General features: G+C 40.2%; 1 protein-coding gene and 1 long non-coding RNA gene across 14 annotated transcripts in view; one reads left to right on the top strand and one right to left on the bottom strand.

Annotated features, from left to right (window-relative positions):
- Positions 1-26849, top strand: part of GNAQ (G protein subunit alpha q) — a 469675-nt gene that overhangs the window by 241725 nt on the left and 201101 nt on the right. For 11 of the 13 annotated variants that reach the window (XM_081506077.1, XM_081506056.1, XM_081506107.1 and 8 more), the window contains one exon: positions 23848-24032. In XM_081506077.1, the coding sequence (XP_081362203.1) occupies positions 23886-24032 (147 nt within the window). In that variant the 5' untranslated portion in view covers positions 23848-23885. Of the gene's footprint in view, positions 1-8953; positions 10258-23847; positions 24033-26849 lie in introns of those variants that run through there. The other 2 variants (XM_081506111.1, XM_081506102.1) reach the window with 2 other exon arrangements.
- LOC145512412 (uncharacterized) lies at positions 22939-26618 on the bottom strand. The gene is made up of 2 exons (XR_014058500.1): positions 23310-26618; positions 22939-23108 (listed from the first exon to the last, which is right to left on the bottom strand). It is a non-coding gene; the product is annotated as an uncharacterized LOC145512412 (long non-coding RNA).

Below are 26849 nucleotides of genomic sequence, written 5' to 3'. Positions count from 1 at the left end.
CATGAGGAGGTAATTGTGGGATCACAGCTGCTGTAGAGAGGCAATGTGTCATATTATATCCATTGATTATTTGAGTGCACTTCATCTGGTTAATCCCACTCTGTGCTAACACGGTGACCCCGATCTGTTCTTGCATTACAGTGAGTGACCAAGGTTGGAGCAATACCTTGCAGGAGAGATGGCAGTTGACACGAGGGCCCCATGAAGCTACGCTTGCCCCCAAACATCTTCCCCATGGGCCCAATCAGAGAGGCTTCAGAGAATGTGTTGACCAATGGTTAAGTGTAATGGGGAGAGGGAAGATGAGTGGTTTGGTATCAGGTCTAAAGAGAGGTGGATGGGGAGAGGCAGCTTGATGGTGCATAGATGCCTGGTGATAACCTGCATCTTATACTAAGCTTTACAAAACAGCCTCTATTGTTCACCTCTTCGGCTTCTGAATTACCTTAGAAAGAAGACAATTGGAGCCAGATTACCTTGTACGACTGAAAATTTGTGAGCCCTTTTAGAATAGTTCTAAAATATGCTTTATTATTAGATTCTGATTGTAAAAATAGTCTACCAAATTTAGAAAATACAAAATAAGTAGCAAACATCACTTGTGTTGCCACCAAGCAGATGTAACATTGTTATTGTTATGTGTCTGGTTTATATGCTTCAGTAGATTTTGAACAGGTATCATGTATGTGTTCATACTGCCTACCTTCTCCACTAATAGGTAATGAGTGTATTCTCTCACTATTAAATATTTCTGAAGCTTTACTTTTATAGTTGCCTAACATGATGTGGGATAACCTTAAAATAAGACATTAGTCACTCGTGACAAAGGTACTTGAGTAAAAAACCCAGTTTGTGTTGTAGGGAAAACCCAGCTTTAATTAAGGACAGCCTTGTATGAATGTGGGTCCTAGAGATTTATATCAGGATAGAAATAGAAGGAGCTTTTGAATTTATTTAGTCTGACTTCCTTATTGTGTATATATATAAGGGAATTATGGCCCATATTATTTATGTGACTGCTCAAAGTCAAATATTTTTAATGACAGGAAAGGGACTAGCATTCCTGGTGTTCTTTGTCTACTATATCACATCACACTTGACAAATACATCATAACTTCCTTTTCTCAAGACATAGTTGAACATGTGACAGCATATACTGTGGTGAGTATCTCTGGGTTTCTTCTGTGGTTTGTAGGTTGGCTTTAAAATGATCCTAAGATTTAAATTTGGCCCATGAACCAAAACCTCTGAGGGGAGCCCATTTCTTTTTTTGGTTCTATAGGTTAGAAAAATCTTCATATCTGTTTTGACTTGAGAGCTTTAGAGGCCAGAAATGGATTCTACACTGCCTGGTACTTGCCCTTTGAGGTTATTTGCCTTATATGCTAACCTGGAATTAGTGAAACTACAATAAATAATAACAACAAATAATATTTTATTCATAGATACTGTTCCTATCCATTAAACAGGCATCACTCTTAAAGCAGTGTCTCCATTGTATTAGACACTGTAAATGTTTTCAGTCAGCAATTACATGTGTCTCAACTCTTTCCTAGATTTAATTTGAAGAACATGAAACCTGGGTAGGTAAATTGACTTGTTCACAGTCATATAACCATTGGGTTCGAGTGCAGTAGATTCCTGGGACTTGCAAAGACTGTTTAAAATTTAATTTAATAAATGATCGTTTGAAATTTATAAAATAGAAAAAAATAATAATCATCTGTATTCTCATAGCTCTGAAACAGCTATTAGTAACATTTTGGTAAATTTCAGTGTTTGTTTACTTTTGATAATGTTGTATGCCTGAATTTTTTTTTTGAAAAATTATTGATCAACCTTTTTTTCTTTGAATTCCTACTGTGTTCAAGGTCCTAAAAGCAGGGACTTCTACTAATGTATTTAGTGGAAATTGATTCATTTCCTATATTTGAGTGAGTTCCTTAGGAAACCTGTTGTGACTGTCTTACATACTTTTTTTCTTTCTTTGATTAGAACAGGGGCTAATGAAATGAGGTTATAGTTTTAGTCCAGTGTGCCAACTCACTTTATACTCTCATAAACCATGTGCAAATGCATCACAATGCTCATAAAGTAGAGTGTTGGATCACTGTACAATTAATAAGAAAACAGCACAGCCCAAAGTACGTGTTCTGCCACGTTTAGTGGCAGACCGTCCAGTGAAATCATTTCTTATACGATACTTGACTTCCTATTAAGATTTTCTTGTGTGTTTTATCTCATTTTTATCCTCACAAGACTGGGTCTTGGGGAAGTCCAAATAGAGTTCTAACCCACCTCATTTTTTTTTTTTTTTTAACTTCTGACTGAAAGTTCTTTCAGTCTTTCAACTCTTTCACTGATGCTGTTCCATCCGTGATGTAAAGCCCTCTGTAAAGGGGTAGAATATATTTTTTCAGTTTCTTTTTAATAATTTCTCTTTAACAAAATAATACCTGTTCAGTGCATTAAATTGTGAAAATATGTTAGTAAAAAGAAAAGCTACTCATCCACCACACAGGTAACCACTTGTAACACATTATTATAAATCTTTCTACTCTACCTTTTTCTATGTATAGATGTGTGTGTATGTTTGTGTGTGTGTGAGAGAGTGTGTGTCTCTGTTGTTGTTGTTCAGCTGCTAAATCATATCTGACTCTTTGTGACCCCATGGACTACAGCACACCAGGCTCCCCTGTCCTTCATTATCTCCCAGAGTTTGTTCAAATTCTTGTCCATTGAGTTGGTGATGCTATCTAACCATCTCATCCTCTGTCATCCCCTTCTCTTCCCTTCAATCTTTCCCAGCATCAGGGTCTTTTCCAATGAGTTGGTTCTTCACATCAGGTGGCCAGAGTATTGGAGCTTCAGCTTCAGCATCAGTTCTTCCAATGGATATTCAGGGTTGACTTCTTTTAGGATTGAGTGGTTTTATCCCCTTGCAGTCCAAGGGACTCTCAAGTCTTCGTCAGCACCACAATTCAAAAGCATCAGTTCTTCAGTGCTCAGCCTTCTTTACGGTCCAGCTCTCACATTTGTACATAACTACTGGAAAAAACATAGCTTTGAATATATGGACCTTTGTCTGCAAAGTGATGTCCCTGCTTTTTAATACGTTATCTGAGTTTGTCAAAGCTTTCCTTCCAGGAATAAGTGTCTTTTAACTTCATGGCTACAGTCACCATCTGCAGTGATTCTGCTGCTGCTGCTGCTAAGTCGCTTCAGTTGTGTCTGACTCTGTGCGACCCCATAGACGGCAGCCCACCAGGCTCTGCCATCCCTGGGATTCTCCAGGCAAAAACACTGGAGTGGGTTGCCATTGCCTTCTCCGGCAGTGATTCTGGTTGTGTGTAATTAAGTTTTTAAGAACTGGTATATTGTTTACATATGGATTTGTATTCCATGTTTTCCATTTCCATGTTCATTTATCATGAACATTTTCATACTTAATAATGTAATAAAATACCATTTTTCCTGGCTGCATGTGTATCACATCATTTATTTTACCCATCCTTTCCTGGTGAAAGTTTAGATTAATTTTTGTTGTTTTTAACCAATTATAAGATTCATATCCTATATAGCTAATATGTGTAAAATTTGTAATTATTGCCATGGGAAAAGTCCCTAAGAATGGAGTCACTGGGACAGGATACATGGAACATTACAAGACATGAGAGCTATTGCTGAATTTGCCTGTAGCTATTTTTATTTCCTCTAGAAGTGTGGAATGCCAACTTTCGCCTAGATTTCTGAGTCCTACATATGATCATTTTCAAACAATGTTTACCAATTTAATAAATGAAATTAATTATATCATTGTCATTTGAATTTATAGTTTTTTAACACTAGATGAGGCTAAATTGCTTTTTAATTGATTAAAGGGTTTTCCCCTCTAATTTCCCTTCGTTGGGAGATTTTAAAATATGATTTGCTAGTGTTTTATGTGGTTTACTATAAACTCTTTGCAGTTTTGCAGATAGTTTGTCCCAGTGTATTAGATCCTATTTTCAATGCATTGTGTGTTACGAGAGTTCAGACCCTTTGTAGAATTGATTCCAAGGCATGAGCTAACATTAAGGTAAGTTTATGAGGTCTCCTTTTTCTTAGAGACCATTTCATTATTAATATTTTTATAACTTAAAAATTTATAAAATGACTTGATCAATCATTCAGCCTGGAGTTGGTCTTCTCATTTTCTCTTGTGATCACATAATAAGGCATTACCTATAAAAGGGCACAGGCTATCTGATGCGAGCTGCTATCCTGACTTCCTCTCTAGTGTAAGGCAGTGAAGGTCCCAGTCCAGAGTCTGTAAGTGAACTTTTAATAAGGTGACTGAAATGTTCCTGAACAGGTTTGAAGAAACACATACAGTTCTTTGTGTGGCAGGATGTCAATTTTCTGATCAAACTGAAGACACATGGCTGAAGCCCAGTGTCGCATGCATTAATAGGATTCAGAAATTTACTATGGCCCAGTGGAGCTTCTTAGGTGGCCTCCAGTGGCCATTGACGGAAGGGAGCACACATCTAAATGTGTGTGTATGTTCAGCATTTCTAGGATCTTCCTCACTCCTCGGTCCTTATGCTGCCATTAGGAAGACACGGGGGGCCATACCTGATACTGGAGCAGTAATGAGAAAGAGGTGACACTGAGTGGCCCAGTTTCTCCTCTTCCAGGGTATCCTAGGCAGGATTTCATACCCAGCCCTTCTGTGCACCCCTCTTTCTTCTTTGTGTAGCTGTGTGCACCTAGAGAGACTGTGGGTCATTTCAGTCCCATCTGCCTGGTTCCCACTGCTCTCTCCACCCCATCAGAAGTGTAGGAGACGCTTTTGTCCCCTGTCTCGTAGATTCAGCTGTGCACGACACTGAGCATCCTTTCCCTCCCATAAGCCCAACCAGATGATTTTTGGCAATTACACTTTCTAGTTTCTACCATGCCCTGGAAATGCATTTGTCAACATCACACATCTGAAAGTGGCCCATCAGCTTCCCCCTGAAATGAGTGTTCCTTCTGGGTTCCCCTTTGTGCTAAAGGTGCCCCAGTTTCCCCACTCTCCCTCCATGAGCCTCAGTGTCCTCTGTGACTCCCTTTTTCTCTCCCTCCCCCACAGACTAGAGTCACATCTGTCCATTCTGCCTGTTCAGTAATGTTCACATTCTTCCTTCTTGCCTGTTTTCAGTACACAAGTTAAGGCTCAGATCTCCTGTCTGGACCTTTGCGATAACTTTCTTTGGTCTCATTTCATTGTCTGTTTCTTTCCTGCAAAATGCAAAATCTGAGCCATCTGTCATGCCATGTCCCTGTCTTCTTAGTGGATTCCTAGGATGAAGTTCAAACCACCTCAGATATTTTCAGTGATTCCTTATAGGCTGTTGAATCAGACTCTTCAGCATGTGCTAAGTAGAAAAAGAACAAAACAGCTACAACAAAACCCAAATCTAAATATGTACTTTAAGAGAAGAGGGAATGCATTTAGCAGCAAGCTCTTCTAATAAGTAGTCTGATGTTTTGGCAGGTTAGATATTTGGCAGCTCGTTAAAATTTTATTACCCAAGATGAAAATGTTCTAGAGCTGATTGTGGTGGTGGTAAATCTACTAAAGATCATTGAATTCTACACTTTAGATGTATGAATGGAAGGTTATATGAATTATGTCTCAGTAAAATTGCTACTAAAAAATTTGTTTGCCACACTTTATAGAATTCTAGTGGCATCTGTTATAGTACAATACAAACAGTAAGCAATGACTTCATCACCTTAGAAATATTTAGTCAGAAGAATGATAAACATGATAAGGGGACATTTCCCACCTATATTCTTAACTGTGTAGAGTATCCAGAATATTGTAATAGTCATTTCATTTAGTATGTAGTATATTAACAGGCTTTTAAATAATCAATGGTGAGTATAGTTGAGAAAGCTGTACGTAGATCACAAGATAAGCAAGTGATTATAGGGTTAGCGTTAAGCTAAAGCATTTGGATTTTCAAGCCCTGCCCCAACTGTGTGTGTGTGTAATGAAAGAGAAAAGGCTGCACCTAAGATGGTCAATTTCTGGTGGTTTCGTTTTTACTCAAACTACTATTATACGATGACAAATGTTATATTAATGTACTGCTGGGTCAGTTTATAAGAAATCACATATGAGTATATACTAATATAATTTGGACAAAACTTGTTGGATCATGGGCTCTTAAACCAGGAGTTTAGTGAGTTTACGCATTATCTTGGATTATGAGTCTCTTTCCGTTTAACTCTCACTTTTGTTTCTTGGAACAGTCCTATGGATTGTGTAGTAAGAGGGGAGATTCAATTTAAATCAAGAGAATAATTAGTTTCACTTCCTCCTTTACCAGTCAAATGGTAGGAAGTCATCATATGTGCAATCCTTAGTAAACCTTAGTAAATTGTACCAGTGTGCTTCTCTCTACTTTTACTTCCTCAAGGAGCAAATGTAGTTTTAAGTCTGCCCTTTCCTTTTTATTGCCCACTGGTTTATATGTTTCTAGGTGTGATCCTTTTGAGCAAAGAGTGTGTGATTGTCTCCTTTTAGGAAAAAGACGTATTTCTGCATACAGCTTACTAAAGAGCATGGAAAAGGACCTTTCTTGTTTGAAACTCAGGTTGACCATTGCTGTTTTTGAAAAAGCCAGGCGGAGAAAAAAGCAGGAGGAAGGGACCTGCTCCATTACTATTCTGCTGCATGTCTGTTATTGTCACTGGCTTGAACAGTGGAGAAACATATGGCCATCAGGCAAAGTAAATTAGAGGAAAAAATTTAAATTAATGAAACAAATCATAGGACAGCTCTTTTGGGGAAATTGTCTTGCCCTCAGTTGGTGGCACCAGATGTTGCCACCTTTTCTTTGGGTGAACACATGAATGTCCAAGATGCAGCAGTGCGTCGCTTTGTCGCTATTGTTCTTCAGTCGCTCAGTAGTGTCTGACTCTTTGCAACCCCATGGACTGCAGCATGCCAGGTTCTCTGTCCTTCACCATCTCCCAGAGCTTGCTCAAACTCATGTCCACAGAGTTGGTGAAACCATCCCAACATCTCATCCTCTGTCATTCCCTTCCTGTCCTGCCTTCAGTCTTTCCCAGCATCAGAGTCTTTTCTAATGAGTTGGCTCTTTGCATGAGGTGCCAAAGTGTTGATGCTTTAGCTTCAGCATCAGTCCTTCCAGTGAATATTCAGGGTTGATCTCCTTTAGGATTGAGTGACTTGATCTCCTTGCAGTCTCCAAGGGACTCTGAAGAGTCTTCCCCAACACCACAGTTCTAAAGCATCAATTCTTCAGCACTCAGCTTTCTTTATGGTCCAACTCTCACATCCATACATAACTACTGGAAAAACCATAGCTTTGACTAGACAGATCGGCAAAGTAATGTCTCTGGGCTTTTTAATATGCTGTCTAGGTTGGTCATAGCTTTTCTTCCAGGGACCAAGTGTCTTTTAATTTCATGGCTGCAGTCACCATCTGCAGTGATTTTGGAGCCCAAGAAAATAAAGTCTCTCACTGTTTCCATTGTTTCTCCACCTATTTGCCTTGAAGTAATGGGACCAAATGCCATGATATTCATTTTCTGAATGTTGAGTTTTAAGCCAGCTTTTTCACTCTCCTCTTTCACTTTCATCAAGAGGCTCTTGAGTTCCTCTTCGTTTTCTGCCATAACGGTGGTGGTATCTACATATCTGAGGTTATTGACATTTATCCCCACAATCTTGATTCCTGTTGTGCTTCATCCTGCCTGGCATTTCACATGATGTGCTCTGCGTAGAAGTTAAATAAGCAGGGTGACAATATACAGCCTTGACGTCCTCCTTTCCTTATTTGGAACCAGTCCATTGTTCTATGTCCTGTTCTAACTGTTGCTTCTTGACCTGAATACAGATCTCAGAGGAGACAGGTAGGGTGGTCTTGTATTCCCATCTCTTTCAGAATTTTCCACAGTTTGTTGTGATCCACAGTCAAAGGCTTTAGTGTAGTCAATGAAGCAGAAGTAGATGTTTTTCTGGAATTCTCTAGCTTTTTCTGTGATACAGAAGATGTTGGCAATTTCATTTCTGGTTCTTCTGCCTTTTCTAAATTCAACTTGGACATCTAGGAGTTCTCGGTTCACGTACTATTGAAGTCTAGCTTGGAGAATTTTGAGCATTACTTTGCTAGTGGGTGAGACGAGTGCAGTTGTGCGGTAGTTTGAACATTCTTTGGCATTGCCCTTCTTTTGGATTACAATGAAAACTGACCTTTTCCAGTCCTGTGACCATTGCTGTTCACTTTGGAGTAATTCAAATCTAAAAGAGTGAGCATTTCATGTCCCTGTCTTCAGAACTCCCTGAGCATTAACTGCAAAGAGGCCACTTCCCCCCCTCCATTGGTAAATGCACCAACTTTTTTAAAAAAGTGGAATCTTAAATTTTTTGTTGTTGTTGTTTTATGCTTCTTGATGAATGGAGAACTCAAATGATTAATGCCTCTCTCCATGGTGTGGTTTTTGAGTCCTCCCACCTAACCATTGGAAATAATTAATTTTAAGTCTTTAGTGAAAGTGAAAGCTTTAGTCCCTCAGTCGTGTCCGACTCTTTGCGACCCCATGAACTGTAGCCTACTAGGCTCCTCTGTTCATGGAATTCTCTAGGCAAGAATACTGGAGTGGGTGGCCATTCCCTTCTGCAGGGTATCTTCCCAACCTGGGAATCAAACCCAGGTCTCCTGCATTAAGAGGCAGATTCTTTACCATCTGAGCCATCAGGGAAGCCCTTAAGTCTTTAGCTGGGTGGTGTTCATGCTAATAATGACACCCCCAGCAGGTACTATGGTTTTTGATCAACATCATCATCCACCCCTCCCCCTGGAGAGAACTTTAAAATTGTGAATAGTGCATAGATTTGACTCGCTTTTATGCGTTTTAAAATCATGTTCTTTTTCCTCAAGTTTAGTTTTCATTTCGGAGAAGGCAATGGCACCCCACTCCAGTACTCTTGCCTGGAAAATCCCACGGACAGGGAAGCCTGGTAGGCTGCAGTCCATGGGGTCGCTAGGAGTCGTACATGACTGAGCGACTTAACTTTCACTTTTCCCTTTCATGCACTGGAGAAGGAAATGGCAACTCACTCCAGTATTCTTGCCTGGAGAATCCCAGGGACGGCGGAGCCTGGTGGGCTGCTGTCTATGGGGTCGCACAGAGTCAGACACGACTGAAGCGACTTAGCAGTAGCAGTAGCAGTTTTCATTTTAATTAAATTTCAGATACTTCAGAAACTTTTGAAAGTCTCTCCTAGCTTGGTAACCACACTCTACATGAGTAAGCAGATTCACTAACTCTTGTTTTCCATAGTATAGTCTCTTCAAGATCCTTTCCTAGTTTTTTTGCTTACTAGGCAGACTTGGACCGTATAGAAGCCTTTCTCAGTATTCCTGGTGTCACTAATTGAAATACTGGAGTGATCCTAATTCAAAAAGCATCCAATCTGAATACCCATGTATCTTGTGAGACAGCCCAGATCATTGCTTCTCTTAACTGGAGCAATGCTCACTCCCTCCAGCACCTTAATTCCCCTACCTCAAAAGATAATTAGTTTTAGAAGCTCAAAGTGAAGAACCACATGAGTCAAAGGAAAAAAATCTTGACATATTAACCTTGAAAGAAGGCTACTGTAGTTTTTAGTCAAGTCACTTGAATTAATATTTGAAAACACAGTGGAGATAATAGGTCAGTTTTTTCCCCTGCCTCATGAGAAATATAATGAATGATTTTTAATGCTGTACTATATACAGAGAAGGAAAATAATCATCAAGTCCAAAAGCCAAAGGGAGCCCTTGAGGCCTTCCAGGCATGTTCCCCTCCTCTACAGCTCTCAGAGGCTGAGTGACCACGTGAGGGTCACTGCTGACCGTGTGGCCGGCCTGGGTGGACGCTCTTTCCACACACCAGCCTGTAGATCATCTCATGAGAAATACAAAACAAGGCAGAAAATGGCATTTCAGATCTGTCCTGGGCCTTTTCCTCCACTGCAGTTTTCATTTGTTGCTTTCCTTGAGGGAAGGCTACGTGAGCCATTCTATCCTGAGCAGGAATTTACTGGTTTGATGAGGCCTTCACAGTGCTTTCCAGAGCATGGTGTCTGGTCATTTTCCAACTCGTGCATTTTTAAAGTATGCAGTTTATGACTGAGTGTAACCTGAAAGTCTGGGCCACTTACATTCATGTTTTTTATGGCCTGAAGTAATCAATGCTAAACATCTGTGGGTAAGTACTTATTCTGACTGGTTCCTACTTCTTAAAATGTTGTTATGATGATGACTTGGTATTTTTATGGTATCTTCATGCATCCAAATAATATTCCTTGAATTCCCAGCCTTCTCTAAAGAGGTATGCATGTAGCAATATAAATAGAAGCCTATAAAGTATGTGTGTGTGTGTAACTTAGACCTTAAAAAGTCTCTCTCTCTCTTTTTTTTTTTTAACATAAGGAGCTTTATCTCATAGGAAATGAAATTATAGCCTCAGTATTGCAGTCTGGTCTGACTGATCCATTAGCGTAAAGACCTCAGTCATGGCTGTGTCCTTGCTTTTGTTGAAGGTACAGAGAATGTAGGACAGAAGCCGAATTTTGTATTTCATGTGTATTGTCTACATCAGTGTGGCAAACCTTGTAAGTGTACAAAAGTGGTTATTGTTAGAGTGAGTAAGCATTTCACACTGAACATACTTCTCTCTACCCAAACCTTTTCTTGTTCAGGCTTCTGTAACTAAGAATCTAGAACGTTCATCCATCTTAGTTACTTAGGCCAAAAATCTAGTCAGAGTTAACTCTGTTTTATCTCCTTCCTTCACCACCCACTTTTCATCCAACTCCAGGCTGAATCCTGAATTGTTCCACTTTTCTCCATGATGTCTACTGCCATCCTAGTCTGAACTACCATTATCTTTTGCTTGGATTACTGAAATACCCTACTTGCTTGTTCTTACAGTCCATTCTTTACTTACCGTGTGTGTGTGCGCGCGCGCGCGCGTGCGTGCACGTGTGCTCACTCAGTGTCCAACACTTTGCGACCCCATGGCCTGTAGCCTACCAGGCTCTTCTGTCCATAGAACTTTCCAGGAAAGAATACTGGAGTGGGTTGCCTCCCTCAGGGGATCTTCCTGACCTAGGCTCTAACCTGGATTTCTTGCATTTCCTGCATTGGCAGGCAGATTCTTTACCACTAGCACCACTTAGGAAGCCCTTACTTAGCATAAGTCAAACCATATCACGTCCCTGGTTAAAATTCTCCAACTAGTGCTGGCTAGTGCACTTAGAATAAAATTCAGGCGTGTGTCCTGAGATACAGCACCCCGTGTGCCTTAGCCTCTGTATTTGTAGCTGATGCGCCAGTATTCTCTCTTCCCTCCTTCCCCAGTAACTACTACACCGCGGCCACATTGACCCTCTTGTACCTCCAGTGTGCTGGCCAAGCTTGTTCTCACCTTGACCTCTGTGTCAGCTGGTTTACTGCCTGGAATGGCGTTTCAGTTTTTGCTGCTCCAATTTTTTTTATGTGTGTATGTGGCTAGATCTTGAATATTCAGATATCAGCATTAAATGTACCTTCTTAGAAAGGCTGTCCCTGACTTCCCAAATTAAAATCCCTCCTAAGTCCCTCTGTGCTTCATTTTTCTTTAAGTCTTCAATGCATAGCACGTGTCTCCATCGGATTTTTTTTTATTCATCTTCTGTGTGTCATCTGGCAGTCACCCTTGCGTGTTCTCTTTGTTAAAACAAGGACTGTGTGTCTTGGATCCTGAGGCATATAAGACTGCATGGCATGCAGCTTACATCCAATAAAGTTGTGAATAAAGGATTCAAACTAAAAGTCTCTGAGTAATGTGACTTCAAATATTGAGATACTGGGGATGATTATCTCAGTTATTTTGGGGAGTGGAGAATTAGGATCAGGGCCGAGACTAGAATAAGGTGAATAAAGTACTTGCCTTGAATACAAAATTTAAAGCAGCTTCTCAGATATCAGTCTGACACAGAGTGGCGCTGTGCTTTATTATAAATAAAGTATCCTTATTTAAATTTGTGTTATTTTGTTCATCATGGGTTTGGGAGGCATTAATTTCCACTTTGAAAAATACTGCATTAAACTATTCTCTTGATTATTTAGTTTTTGTCTTTTCCCCCAGCCCTGTGTGTATCAGACTATTCTTTCATTTTCCCATTTGATTTTACACTGTGAATTACAGCTAGAATTTATTGAGTACTTACTTTGTATCAGACACTGTGCTTTTACTTGGATTAACTCACTGAAAACTCACAGCAAAGCAGTAGGTAGTGGTATTTACAGATGAGGAAATGGGCTTCGAGAGGCCAAGTACCTTCCCCAAGGTCTCAGTGCTGTGAAGAGGAACCAGGATAGGCAGCTTATGCAGAATATATCATATGGATAGAAACAGATTTCTGAATAGATTGGGATCTCTCTGCTTGGAGATAGGGTCAGATCCCATAGGTTAAGAGTTCAGTCCTACAGAACTGTTCTTCACTTTAGATGTCAATCTCAAGACCAGGCTATTACCTATGCTTCTGACTGAAGGGCTAGAAATCAGATGTTTCCAGGACCAACCCCCACCCCACCCCCACCCCACCCCCACCCCTGGGTTGGGTTAATTTGCTTGAGCAACTCACAGAACTCAGGAAAACGTTTTTCTTACTAGCTTGTAGGTTTGTTATAAAAGGGTATAACTCAGGACCAGCCTCATGGAAGAAAATGCATAGGGTGAAGTAAGTGGCAAAGGGCACAGAGCTTACAACATCCTCTCTAGAGTGTGTGTTCTCCCCAAATCTCCACATGTTCACCAACCTGAAAGCTCTCTGAGCCCTGTCCTTTTGGGTTTTTATGGAGGTTTCATCCTATGAGTGATTAGATCATTAGCCTTTGGTGTTTGTGTGTGCCTGCTCAGTCGTTTATGACTCTTTGTGACCCTGTGGACCGTGGCCTGCCAGGCTCCTCTGCCCTGGAATTTTCAGGCAAAAATACTGGAGTGGGATATCATTTACTATTCCAACGGATCTTCCTGACTCAGGGATTGAACTTGAGTATCTTGCGTCTCCTGCATTGGCAGGCAGATTTTCTACCACTAGCGCCACCTGGAAGCTTCTTGATGGATTCAAGGGATTAGATTCAAGGGATTAGATCTGATAGACAGAGTGTCTGAAGAACTATGGACGGAGGTTCGGAGGTTCATGACTTTGTACAGGAGTCAGTGATCAAAACCATTCCCAAGAAAAAGAAATACAAAAAGGCAAAATGCTTCTCTGAGGAGGCCTTACAAACAGCTGAGAAGAGAAGTGAACGGCAAAGGAGAAAAGGAAAAATTTACCCATCTGAGTGCAGAGTTCCAGAGAATAGCAAGGAGAGATAAGAAAGGCTTCCTCAGTAATCAATGCAAAGATACAGAGGAAAATAATAGAATGGGAAAGACTAGAGATCCTTCAAGAAATTTAGAAATACCAAGGGAACATTGCATGCAAAGATGGCACAATATAGGACAGAAATGGTATGAACCTAAAAGAAGCAGAAGATATTAAGAAGAGGTGGCAAGAATACAAAGAAGAACTATACAAAAAAGATCTTCATGACCCATATAATCACGATGGTGTGAACGCTCATCTAGTGCCAGACATCCTGGAATGTGAAGTCAAGTGGGCCTTCGGAAGCATCACTACGAACAAAGCTAGTGGAGGTGATGGAATTCCAGTTGAGCTATTTCAAATCCTAAAAGATGATGCTGTGAAAGTGCTGCACTCGATATGCCAGCAAATTTGGAAACCTCAGCAGTGGCCACAGGACTGGAAAAGGTCAGTTTTCATTCCAATCCCAAAGAAACACAATGCCAAAGAATGTTCAAACTACCACACAGTCACACTCATCTCACATACTAGTAAAGTAATGCTCAAAATTCTCCAAGCTAGACTTAAATAGTACATGAACCAAGAACTCCCAGATGTTCAAGCTGGATTTAGAAAAAACAGAAGAACCAGAAGTCAAGTTGCCAACATCCGTTGGATCATAGAAAAAGCAAGAAAGCTTCAGAAAAACATCTACTTCTGCTTTATTGACTATGCCAAAGCCTTTGACTTTCGATCACAAGAAACTGTAGAAAATTCTTCAAGAGATGGGAATGCTAGACCACCTTACCTGCCTTCTCCCAAACCTGTATACAGATCAAGAAGCAACAGTTAGAACCAGACACGGAACAACGGGTTGGTTCCAAATTGGGAAAGGAGTACGTCAAGGCTGTATATTGTCACCCTGCTTATTTAACTTCTACGCAGAGTACATCATGAGAAATGCTGGGCTAGAGGAAGCACAACCTGGAATCAAGATTGCTGGGAGAAATATCAATAACCTCAGATATGCAGATGACACCACTCTTATGGCAGAAAGTGAAGAACTAAAGAGCTTCTTGATGAAAGTGAAAGAGGAGAGTGAAAAAGTTGGCTTAAAGCTCAACATTCAGAAAACGAAGATCATGGCATCCGGTCCCATCACTTCATGGCAAATAGGTGGGGAAACAGTGGCAACAGTGGCTGACTTTATGTTTCTGGGCTCCAAAATCACTGCAGATGGTGCTTGCAGCCATGAAATTAAAAGACGCTTACTCCTTGGAAGGAAAGTTATGACCAACCTAGACAGCATATTAAAAAGCAGAGACATTACTTTGCCAACAAAGGTCCATCTAGTCAAGGCTATTGTTTTTCCAGTAGTCATGTATGGATGTGAGAGTTGGACTATAAAGAAAGCTGAGCACAGAAGAATTGATGCTTTTGAACTGTGGTGTTGGTGAAGACTCTTGAGAGTCCCTTGGACTGCAAGGAGATCCAACCAGTCCATCCTAAAGGAGATCAGTCCTGAGTGTTCATTGTAAGGACTGATGTTGAAGCTGAAACTCCAGTACTTTGGCCACCTGATGCGAAGAGCTGACTCATTTGAAAAGACCCTGATGCTGGGAAGGATTGAGGGCAGGAGGAGAAGGGGATAACAGAGGATGAGATGGCTAGATGTCATCACCAACTCAGTGGACGTGGGTTTGGGTAGATTCCGGGAGTTGGTGATGGACAGGGAGGCCTGGCATGCTGCGGTTCATGGGATCGCAAAGAGTCGGACACTATTGAGCGACTGAATGAACTGAACTGTGCCAAAAACTGGGATGAAGACCAAATATATATTATAAAACTGTATATCAAAGGTGTTGCTTTTTTAAAAAATGAGGTAAGGAAAGGTCTGATGGATGTGTCAACTGATAATAAATATAGGCTGGCCAGAGCCTTTACATCTGTTGTCACCTAATTGCATTTCTTTGATGCCTTCCTTCAGGGATGTTTATCGCAAAATTATTTATAAAAGTGAAAAATTAGAAGTACTCAAAACGTGTTACGACAGGAGAATTGTTCAGTTATCACACATTCTTATGATGGCCTTTTAGACAATCATGAACTGTTTCTGAAGAATAATTAGTATCTTGGAATAATTATCAAAATATGTTAAGTGAAAAATAACAGTATACAGGATTATTCCATTTTTAGTTTAGAAAATGAACAGAAAAAGGAACATTTGTAAAGTGAAAGTTGCTCAGTCATGTCCGACTCTTTGCTACCCCATGGACTATACAGTCCATGGATTTCTTCAGGCCAGAATACTGGAGTGGGTAGCCTTTCCCTTCTCCAGGGGATATTCCCAACCCAAGGATCAAACCCAGGTCTCCCACATTGCAGACGGATTCTTTACCAGCTGAGGCACAAGGGAAGCCCTTGCTCAGAAAAGGAGTCTGGAAATAAATATACCACAATATTCAGATTTTAGGAACTTTGAAAACTCCTTTGTTTTTCTGAATTCTGTATAATAAATAATTGTAACTTTTTAAGTTGGAAAAATATTTAATAAAAAGAAAGTTTACAAGGACTTAAGATCAAGAGCCCTGGACAAACAGGAGGCCTTGGTAGATTATAGTCCATCTTCTTCCTAATTAGTTTTCAACCAGCAAAATCCTTGAACAAGTCACTTTGCTTCCCTTCTTTGTAAAATAAGTGAGTTTGGAGCTTCTTAAACTTTTTCTCTGAAATATATCCAGAGGCAGAAGAGAGTGAACAGGCTCTCCCAGAGGAGAGGGCTAGGGGTGCAGAGCAGATTGGGCATGTTGGCTCAAAGAAACTTGAAAAAGTTTTAGCCTGAATATTTGTATAAACTTCCTGTTCTCCAAACTGTACTGCGTGCATACAAGCTAAGTCGCTTCAGTCGTGTCCGACTCTTTGCAACTCTATGGACTGTAGCCTGCCAGGCTCCTCAGTCCATGGGATTCTCCAGGCAAGAATACTGGAGTGGGTTACCATTTCCTTCTCCAGAGATCTTCCTGATCAAGGGATCAAACCCTCATCTGTTACATCTCTCACATCATACTGATGTTAGTTTAAATTTTCTTAAATTAGTACAAAGTTTACATACCATAAAGGTCATCATTTTAAACTGTACATTTTAATGCTGTGTGGTATAGTCACAAGATGGTACAATCAACTGATGCTAGTTTTTAATACATGGATGTTTACTGTGAACATGCTCTGGTAAAATGGACATTCTACGAAAATACCCTTGTATCTTTGAGTAACCTTGGAAGCACCTTTTTCAGGAGGATTTTCTATTTTAAGAAGCCTGGAAATGAATGTAAAAGTTTCTCAGTTGTGTCCAATTCTGAGACCCCGTCGACTGTAGCTGCCAGGCTCCTCTGTCCATGGGATTCTCTGGGCATGAATACTAGAGTGGGTTGCCATTTTCTCCTCCAGGGCATCTGCCCAACCGAAGGACTAGGTAATCTCCCTCTTCCAAAACATTTTCAATAAATTGCATTCTCAGTGCATTTTGCCTGTCTTTTAAAAATAACGTAACTGGGTGAATTTTTATTAACAGTTCTGATTACTACTAACTTATTCATCTCTTCAGTTTCCACTTACAGTGGGTGATTTTCAATTCAGTTAATTTCCATGCTACATTTAGAAAACTATCCAGTACCTTATCCAGTACCTTCTTCAGCCTTGCTGGGGATAAAGAGTTAAGTATTACCAACCCTTGCTCTCCAAGGACAGTCTTGAAGGAGAGGAAGTCATGGTGATTGTGGTATTAGAGCTGCTCAGTTTCATGAGCAGACTTCCAGTGTAAGTGGAGGAAAATGTGTAGGAGGCAGAATATGTGTATTTTAAAGTACATAAGCCAGAATGTGGACAGCACATGGATTGCATTTGACTCAGTGCTATTAAATCACTTTTATCTCAGTGCTATTAAGTCTTTGCAGGTGTGGGTTGATGATGTGCTTGTGGGTAGAAAATTCCTCCTTGAAATTTCTGGTTCTGCTTTATCCAAGTTTACGTGGAAGTAGCCCAAGTTCAGCTTTGGTGGTGCTGAGATTCCATATTTTAGTCTCTTGGCCTAAACCAATGGACCTTAAGTGCAGATACTTGGATTACAATTGAGCTCCATGAGACTTGGGTTTGTTCTTAGCAGCTCTTTATCTGGGTGCTGGCCAATCAAGAGGGCAGGGCAGGGGCATTTGGCCTGAGCTTTCACATTAATTAAAGGCTTTAGATGTAGACCTCTGATGGTTTGACAATATCTCCAAATACAGTCATGAAAGAGACTGGAAGGATAAAACGGATATATTCACTGTATAACTTTAAATACCACAGGTTTTAGAGCTCTGTTTTGGCATTTCTTCTTTTTCCTGGGAGCCTAAAAAAGTGGCAGTGGTGTGGGTCTCACTGAGCCTATAAGAGGCCCTGAGAAGGCCTGTTTTCTGACTTCTAGAATAAAAGAAACGAACCCTTGCAGCTCCTGCATGTGCAGTGGTCAGTGATTGTTTTTCAGAGGAAATGGGGCACAGCGTGTTCTTCAGACAGTGACAGTTGTAACTGACATTTTTAGGACACTGAGCAATTCTTGTGTATATGTGGATTGTGCTTCACAGCCCTTTTGATAAAATGTAGCCCAGGAAGCCAACTTCCATGGGAAAGAAGGAACCATTGAGTCCTTGATTGCTTTCAACCGCAAGTCACAATTCATGAAACCATTAAAAAGGTAATATGTTATTGGATTTAGAACTGTCAGGGTATAAGATAAGAAAAACTGTCTTCTAAACAATAAGACTCTATTGTATATCACAGGGAGCTATGTTCAGTATCCTGTGATGAACCATAATGGAAAAGAATATGAAAAAGAAGGTGTATATACATAACATACATACATAACTGAATCACTTTGCCGTACTGTAGACATTAACACATTATACGTCAGCTGTAGTTCAATAAAGTCTTCCCTGGTGGTTCAATGGTAAGGAATATGCCTGCCGGTACAGGAGATGGGGATTTGATCCCTGGGTTGAGAAGATCCCCCTGCGGACAAAGAAGGGCATGGCAACTCACTCCAGTATTCTTGCCTGGGAAATCCCGTGGACGGAGGAGCCTGGCAGGCTATAGTCTATGGGGTTGCAAAAGATTCAAATATGACTTAGTGACCAAACAGTAAGGCATATAATACTTCAGTAAAATAAATTTTAAAAGATTATGCTGAGCAAGAAGCCCCGAGAAAGAAAAACTGTCCTGTTTTTAGAATTGGATGGAACTGATTGCAGACTGCATCTTGAGAATGGGCAGAGTAGTCTGTGTAAAAGTGTAGAGGCTTAGTATGAGTAGGATACGTAGAGTAAATATGGATTTGTGGCAGAAGCTGTATATAGGAGTATTCTTGTGTTGAAAAGATCTTGGCAAAGCCTAAAGTATCAGATTATGTGTGTGAGAGAGAGTGTGTACATCAAATATGCTGTATTCTAATACCTTACAAAGTGATGCTGTCCACAGTAGGATATTAAATTTATATATTATGTTTGTCCTGATGGAAAGACATGTGAAATGAACTGGGGATTGCTCTCTGTGCCTTATCCTGATCCAATGGGTAGGGAAGAAAAACAGTATCCCTCAAAACCAATGTACTTGCTAGATGAAGTGGCCTTTTTAAATAGCATGATTCTTTTTTTTTTTTTTGGATGCACCGTGCAGCTTGTGGGATCTTAATTCCCTGACCAAGGATTGAAATGTGTCCCCTGCAGTGGGAGTGCAGAGTCTTAACCACCGGACTGCCAGGGAAGTCTGTAGCATGATTCTTAAGTAGCCTTATTTCTGTGTATTTTGATGGACTGAGATAAGAAAAGGCATAGTACTTGACAAAAGGTACAAATAACTTTTGGTGAAAATTTTCAGCCACATTTATAGAGACTAATGAAGATGAAAAGCAAAAGTTGTCTAGACTCACATCCTTCCTTGTATGTCTTGATATACTTGTTATTATATAATATAATTGGAGATATATTCAAATTAGCAAAGATGGAGCTTCCACCCCCAGATTTAATGTAAGGGCTCCTTGCTAGATTTTATTTCATCAGTAGCTTTGGAAACAGTAGATTTGTATTTCTTGAGGTAGGTCAAAAGTTGCTTATGCTCAGTGCTGTGAAAAGAGATTAGCCAGCACCGGATTCACAGAGCAACCTACTAGTAGAAGTGTGTTTTCATTCATTCAGAGATAAAAAGAATTGTGAAGTCTCTCATTATGCTTTCCATGTGGCCTTAGGAAACGATGTCATTTTTATAATCTGGAACAGCTGGGTTTTTTTGTTTGTTTGTTTGTTTTTAAACAGATTTTAGAAATTCTAATCCAGAGAAGATTTTTAAAATGTCCGTTTCAAACCCTAAGAATATTGTATAAGTTTATGAAAATAGAAGAACATGAAATTTGGTTTACACATTTGTGAAGAATAGTTCACTTATCTCCCATGATAGAACTCTTCCTGGAACAAAGAAGCTGAGTTTTTTGCTTGGTTGATGTTTTATTCCATAGTACAGAATAATACTTTAATTGACTACTTTTATCATTGTACCTGTAGCATTTGTGTTACACAGATTTTCTCTTAAGTGAAGCATTGTCTTCACTTTTAACTTGCTGCAGTTATACAATAGCATCAAAGCATGAGTGAGTATTAAATTCGTATGTGAAATTTGCCTGGGAGGGATGGCCAGTCTTGGAAGATGACACCAAGATTCAAACTACTATTAATTGAAGTAATATTTGGAAATTCAGAATTCGGTTAGATGGATGAAAGTTGAGTGTAGTCAAGACCACATGGAGACATTTTTGGACTACAGGCAGTGTAAGTTAATTATCCTGGATTTGCACAGCCATGATTGTGAAAGTATTGCCAAACCCAGGCTGGGCAGGTGCAGGCTGGGCTCGAGCCCTTGTGCTGGCACTTACCAGCCTTGTCATCTTTGCTCACATGCTTCACCTCTCCAAGACCTTTTCTTTTCCATGGAATGAGGGAAAAGTCAGCTATCTCAGAGTTTTGAGAGGATAGTGTCAGCGTATTTTACAGTGGCAGAATATAAAGGGTTGAACACGGATTTATTCTTTGTATTTTTTATTGGAATGTAATTGCTTTACAATATTAGTTTTTGCTGTACAATGAAGTGAGTTGGCTGTTAAATATATGTATACATATACCTCCTCCTCCTTGAACCTCCCCGCCCACTCCCCATCTCCCCTCTCTAGGTCATCACAGAGCACCAAGCTGAACGCCCTGTGCTGTACAGCAGCTTCCTGCTAGCTCTCTATTTACACATGAGATTGTCTATATGTCAGTGCTACTCTCCCCATTCATTTCTCCCTCCCCCTCCCCCTCTGTGTGCACATGCCTTGAACACAAATTTCTTTAGATTCCTTTACAAGAGACAGGATATTCAGGGGGTGGAGACCACCACTTGCCCTGTCAGATTAGAGGTTAGTCTTGAAGTGTGTGTTGCTGGGGGGGCAGCTAGGCTCAAGTGTGCATGCTCTGGGGGACAAGTACTAGATTTATTAGCACTTTTGGAGATGAGTCAGGAGCCCTGGATTCTAGTTTGGGCTCTATCATTCATGATTGGCTTCCAGAAGAGTGCTCTAAGAGTGAATTGGTGACTAGAAAAAAGGAAGTACTTTGTAAACAACAGAGCACCTTATAAATAAGATTTATAGAGAAAGGCAGAAGAAGAAAAGGCACCCCCCCCCCCCGCCTTGCCTTCTTATTTGTTCATTTATTAAGCTGCCCCTGCTCTCCATTGGGTATTTACACCTGTCAGGGTCTCAGCAGGAAACAAAGGGTCCACTCCAGCTAGGTGACTGAGAAGAGTTTTGTTCAAGGACTGTTTACAAGGTATTAGTCCAGTGTAGGCAACCAGTAAGAGCTAATGAGTGCAGTAACCAGGGGCCAGCAAGGCAAGGGAGCAGGTTCAGGAACCCAGAGAAGGCTGCCTGGCAGGAGCTGTAGACTCTTGAAGAGGACACAGCGTATCTGTGGGGCCCTTGCAGGAAGCAAACTGGGGAAATAGATGCGCCTTTCTCATCCTCCTGCTCTGTGGTCTCTTCCTGGTGTCTCGTATGGATTAAGCCCAAGAAGACTGAGGCCAAGAGAGCTGTTGGTGTGAAGTCCTTCCCAGCCAGCCTCCGGGGGCACCAAGCAAGATGATATAATGGAGAGAGAGGATCCCAGGGTGTGTCTAGGGCAACAGGAAAATATCTTAACTTCAGAGTTGGGTTTTGGATTCTTTTTTCCTTTCCTCTTTCCCCATTCCATTCATTCATGGGTCCTGTGTTCCACCTGTATTTGGAGTCTTCATTAGTGTGATGCCCAGGAGCTTAGTGTAGATCCCAAGAGCGGCCAGGTGTTGACTGCTCTTGCCCAACATGACTTAATTGAAACAAGCCACCATGGTTTAGATGTCTTCTCTTTACTTTTTTGATTTTATTTGGATATTGGGGGAGTATATAAAAGCCTTCAGCTAGGAGAAGGCAGCCTCTTGCCTGACTCTTTCCTTTTCTTTTCATGTCATTAACCTCACATATTAAGGTTTCTTCCTGTTTTTGGTGTGGAAAAAACTGGCAGAGGTTCTGATTTGATGATTATGTCTCTAGTTGGGTCCTCAGAGCAAGGATAAGGATAAGGATATTTGGGATAAGGATAATAAGCAGAGAAACAATTTGGATCTTTTTCTTCCATACTTTGAATTGCTCAGAAAAGTAAAGATACTGCTTTCTTCCTATAAATTGTTGATTGCTAATGAGGAACAATTTCCTAGCTGTATTTCCATTAGGGATGCTTCTCTTTAGATACTGCCCACCCCCCCACCCCCCCAGTATTCATGGATGGAATTGTATGTTCATTTTTAACTCCTTGCATTAATCTTGTTAAAATGTGTTGATCGCATTCATATTGCAGTGTTAACTTTATACTTCAAGGAATTCTGAATCACTTTATTAAAATGAAAATCACATATGAAAATGATAAAGGAAGTGTTAACTTTATATTTCAAGAAATTCCAGATCACTTTATTAAAGGTCATATGAAAAGGATAAAGGAATTGGCCACCACAGGACTGTGGGGCTAGAATCATCTTTGTAATTATGTGAGGCTTCTGTGTTTACCAAGACATCTGTAGTCGTTTAAGAATGCTTCTATGAAAACTGTAATACTTATTTGAATTTTTCATGATTGTTTGTAAAGATAGTAATGAAATCCAACCACGAGAAAAACCAAACAAAATTAGGACAAATGTTGTATTCCTAGTTTTCAGTTCTCCTTTTCCACCTTTTTTTTTTTTTAATGTCTTACTGATAGGAAATGGCAGCAAGGGCACTGCAGTCATCCTGAGTATTATTATTATTATTATATTCTGCTACGCTTACTATCTTAAAAACTTTCATTTTTTTCCCACGTCATTAGGGGAGGACATTTATTATTTTGAAAATTTCAAGGAGATTTGAAAGTGAGTGAGAGATATTCAGAAATGTAATTAAGTTGCACACTCTCCAAAACAACTTACATTTTAAAAAATGAAGTTTTTAGATTTATAGTTTCAGATTCACCATAGAAGAAATATGTTGTCATTCAGTGAAATGATCTCATCTTTCTGTCTTTCCTCCTCCCCAATGGGCATTTGTAGCCTTGTTATGGATTCTCTGCAGACTCATGGTGACCAAAAAGGAATACTGAAGAAGGGGAAAATGAGAACACAGAAGAAAAAAATTCAGTAACAGTGAATTTCTGTGTCATTGTTAAGAGTGGGCAGAAAGAAGGAGAGTTCCTGTATCTTTCTTGAATTGAGTGATTCCTTGACATAACTCAGCCAACCAAACCCCTGGAAATAAATACAGTTGCTACTTACTGTCCTGAAGGATCTAGATTCTTACCTGGATACTGTGCTCTCCATATACCCCATTTTAAAGTAAGAGAAAGTATCTAAAAATTTTCCGGCGTGTTGTCTTACTGATGTCTGAACAGCATTTGTATAAGTGCATTGTCATGTCCAGATCCAGATCCTGGCTAAACATCCCGGTCTACTGGAAGCATTTCAGACATACTCCAGGGAAGAGAGCTTTATCAAGTGTTTATTCTGTTCAAACCATGCTGTTTTCATTGTGTTTCTTATAAGATACATGGTTACAAATCACTATCAAAATTCCATGCTGAGTGGCTTCCAAAAAGGTGACAGTTGTTTGTTTGTTTTTTAAAACTCTGGCTCCGAGCTGGAGTCTCACTCCTCTCATTTTGCTGAGTGTTCACCCTCGGTGGCATTTCCCCCTCTGGTGATGCTGCTCTCCTCTGATGCTCCTCTCAGCAGGCCCTCAGGATGCCACATCCAAGGCCTGTTCCTATTAATAGTGTAGTTGTCTGGAAGACTGTGAGAAGGTCTCATGGTCTGATGAGCTGCTGTCCTTTCTCTTGCAGGGACAGGAGAGAGTGGCAAGAGTACATTTATCAAGCAGATGAGAATCATCCATGGGTCGGGCTACTCTGATGAAGACAAAAGGGGCTTCACCAAGCTGGTGTATCAGAACATCTTCACGGCCATGCAGGCTATGATCAGAGCCATGGACACACTCAAGATCCCCTACAAGTACGAGCACAATAAGGTAGGCGTGGCTTCTCCTGAGAATGGCTGGCAAAGCCATCCCAGGGCGAATGGTCTCTTCACATGTCTGGGATGCACATTGTCTTTTTTAAATGACATTTTCCATCTCATCCTAAAATGAGGTTTTTAATAGCTCAACACGGTTGTTTATAAATGTTTTTTCTTCCTTAAGTCTTTATAAAGTCACAGCTATAAAAGATTGGAGTTATATTCTTAGTGATATCAGTGAAGGACATGTCTGGATATTTGACAGTAGGCGTATGGATGTTTAAAATGTGGGGGCGCATGTTACATTAAGAGGAGAGTTTTATCAGTTCAAGACAAATTGACCTGAGTGAGAGGATTCACATGAGAAGTGGTGGCCTTGCCTCAGCCTCCCACTCTTTGTGCTTCCTTGAACAAAGAACAAAAACAGCTTCAGACCATTCTGTCCAGTTTAATTTTGGATTTCGTGACTTCCTTTCAGTAGTACCACAGGCTTAATTTTATTTCAAAACAAGCCCATCTGTCACTTCCAGTAACCTTTCAAACACGTTTCCCTGCAGTTGTGTTAAAATAATGCAAACTTCTCAAACCACTTGAGAAAGGGTTAGGGGGAAAAAATCTAAGTTTTTAGCTTTTTAAAAACCAAGCAAACTTTCCCAATATCCAGCATTATTTCTTAGTTGAAATAGAAAGCCAGAAAACAAATGCTATCATTGCTTATCCTCCAAATGTTATAACTACGTAATCCCTAACAAGTTTGGTGCATCTGAGGGTATCCTCAGGTTTGAGTTTATGCTGGGAGTTTATGAGGGAAGCAGAATTGTAGAATTGTCTTCCCTTCCCGTTAATCAATCAGAATGTCTAAGGGTGGATGCAGTCTTCATTCCTTACAATGTGTAGGTGCTGATCTTGTAAGTTGGTAAAACCGTAACCTTTTGTTGACAAAACACTACATTTGTATCTGCAGTTATTTGAGGACCTTCAATCAAAGCATTCATTTTCATTCTTGTAGTACTCTTGATAGTATACTCTTGAGGATATTTTCATGTATGAGGATCAATGGGTACTAACAAGAAGTCTGCATGCCCAGTATGACTCATAAGCTGAGATGTAACTCACAAACATGAATCATAGGTAAAATAAAGCAGTTCTCTGTACCTCCGCTTCTTTTACTATTTAGAAGCTTCTAAATATACAGATCATTTTCAAATCAGGCATTTCTTTTTTGGAGGTGGTTCCTTAAAATGAACTGGCTGTTTCTTATCTGATTGATACCTTCACACTTCATTTTCTGATGGCAGCGAGAGTCTCTCCACAAATAACAGTGAGACTTCCGCAAATAGTCCTCCCAGCTTCTCCTCTCAAGAATGGAAAGATCTGAGTAGGTTCATGGAAATATGGTACCTGAATCACAGGAAGCTGTCTGGATACAGAAGCAGTCTGAATTTAAAAGGATCAGGACTTTTCCCCCTCAGAAATCTCAGTGTAGTGAGTTTCTGAAATAGGTGGCATGGTTGTTTTGTTGCAGTTCTGAGTATTCTGTTGAAGAATTTTTTTTTTTTTTTTTTTTAATACCACTGACTACAGTTGGTTGATAATATGATGATCTGATGAATTCTGGTTATCACATGTGTGGTGTAATTGATGTGTGTATATGTCTTATCAATATGTACATATACACATACATAATGGCAGTTTACACATTAAAGTACAATACCAACTCCTTAATTGTACCTTTAAACCATTTTTCTTGGCACTCCAGAAGACTCCTTCAGGGTCTTGCCTTGATGTTAGATTTTCACATGAAGACTGTTCATTGTACAGTCATATAGATGTAGAAGATGATGTGAAATTTATGCCTTAATCATAGACCACATAGAGGAATGCTCAATGTATGTCATTTGAGCTCTTTGTATCACTTCTAGTTAAGTAGGCTTTACTGTGTTGGATACCATTCAGTTAAAAATCAACATCATAAAACATTACTGTAATAATACAAGTTTTTCTCAGAGATCATAATTAGCCTGTGAAATCTTCCCATGTCTCTTGGTTACTTAACATGCTACCTAATACAGTGATATTAGAGTGTGCTGACCCCTGAATTCCTTAAAATGTTTAATTCCTTTCAATTCATAACAAAAATCACTCTCACATTTGCTCCACTTCTCTACCACACATATGAGTTTTAAAGTATCACCCCTTGCTTCCTCCATTAACTTCCTGAGCTCTGCCCTCTCCTTGCCTTTGTTAAAGCTTATTAAGGAAATAATGTCCTTCCTGTTACACCCAGCTGCTGCTTCCTCCCGGAGTTCTTCTCTGCTCCCTATGAAGCACTAAGTGATCCCACCCCCGTTAGCAGAACCTACAGTGGAGTATTGATAATTGCCTAGCTTGTATTAGTTATGATGATTTGGGTATTCATCTTATTTTCCTGACTAGCTTCTAGACTCTTTGAAAGTAAATCTTGGCATTCTTGGCAAGTTCTATCTTGGCATTCTTCATTGACCCTGGCATAGTATCTTGTACACAATAGTGTTCATAAAAATACTTGCTTTATGAGTAAGTAAATCATTTGTAAGCATAAACAACTGAAAGCCTCCCCTTCTGCCCTGCCCCCCGCCCCCACCATTGTTGGAGTGATTATTCAGATCAGTAGATAGCTGTTGATGCATAAGGGAATAAATACAGTGGGTTGCCAGGGAAGCAGAGAGGGTCAACCAGGGCTAGGCAGAAATTTGCAGTCCAGAAAGACACAAGGACAGAGCTGAGGGAGAGGCAATTTGGAGAGGAGGAATGGCTGGAGTAAATGTTCAGAAAGAGGGATGTGTATGCA

The sequence above is a fragment of the Giraffa tippelskirchi genome, chromosome 1 (genome assembly GCF_054371585.1).
Source record: "Giraffa tippelskirchi isolate mGirTip1 chromosome 1, T2T-mGirTip1v1.2.pri, whole genome shotgun sequence".
NCBI classification, from domain to species: Eukaryota; Metazoa; Chordata; class Mammalia; order Artiodactyla; family Giraffidae; genus Giraffa; species Giraffa tippelskirchi.
Note: the sequence above shows the minus strand (reverse complement) of the source record. Positions and strands in the feature narration are given on the sequence as shown.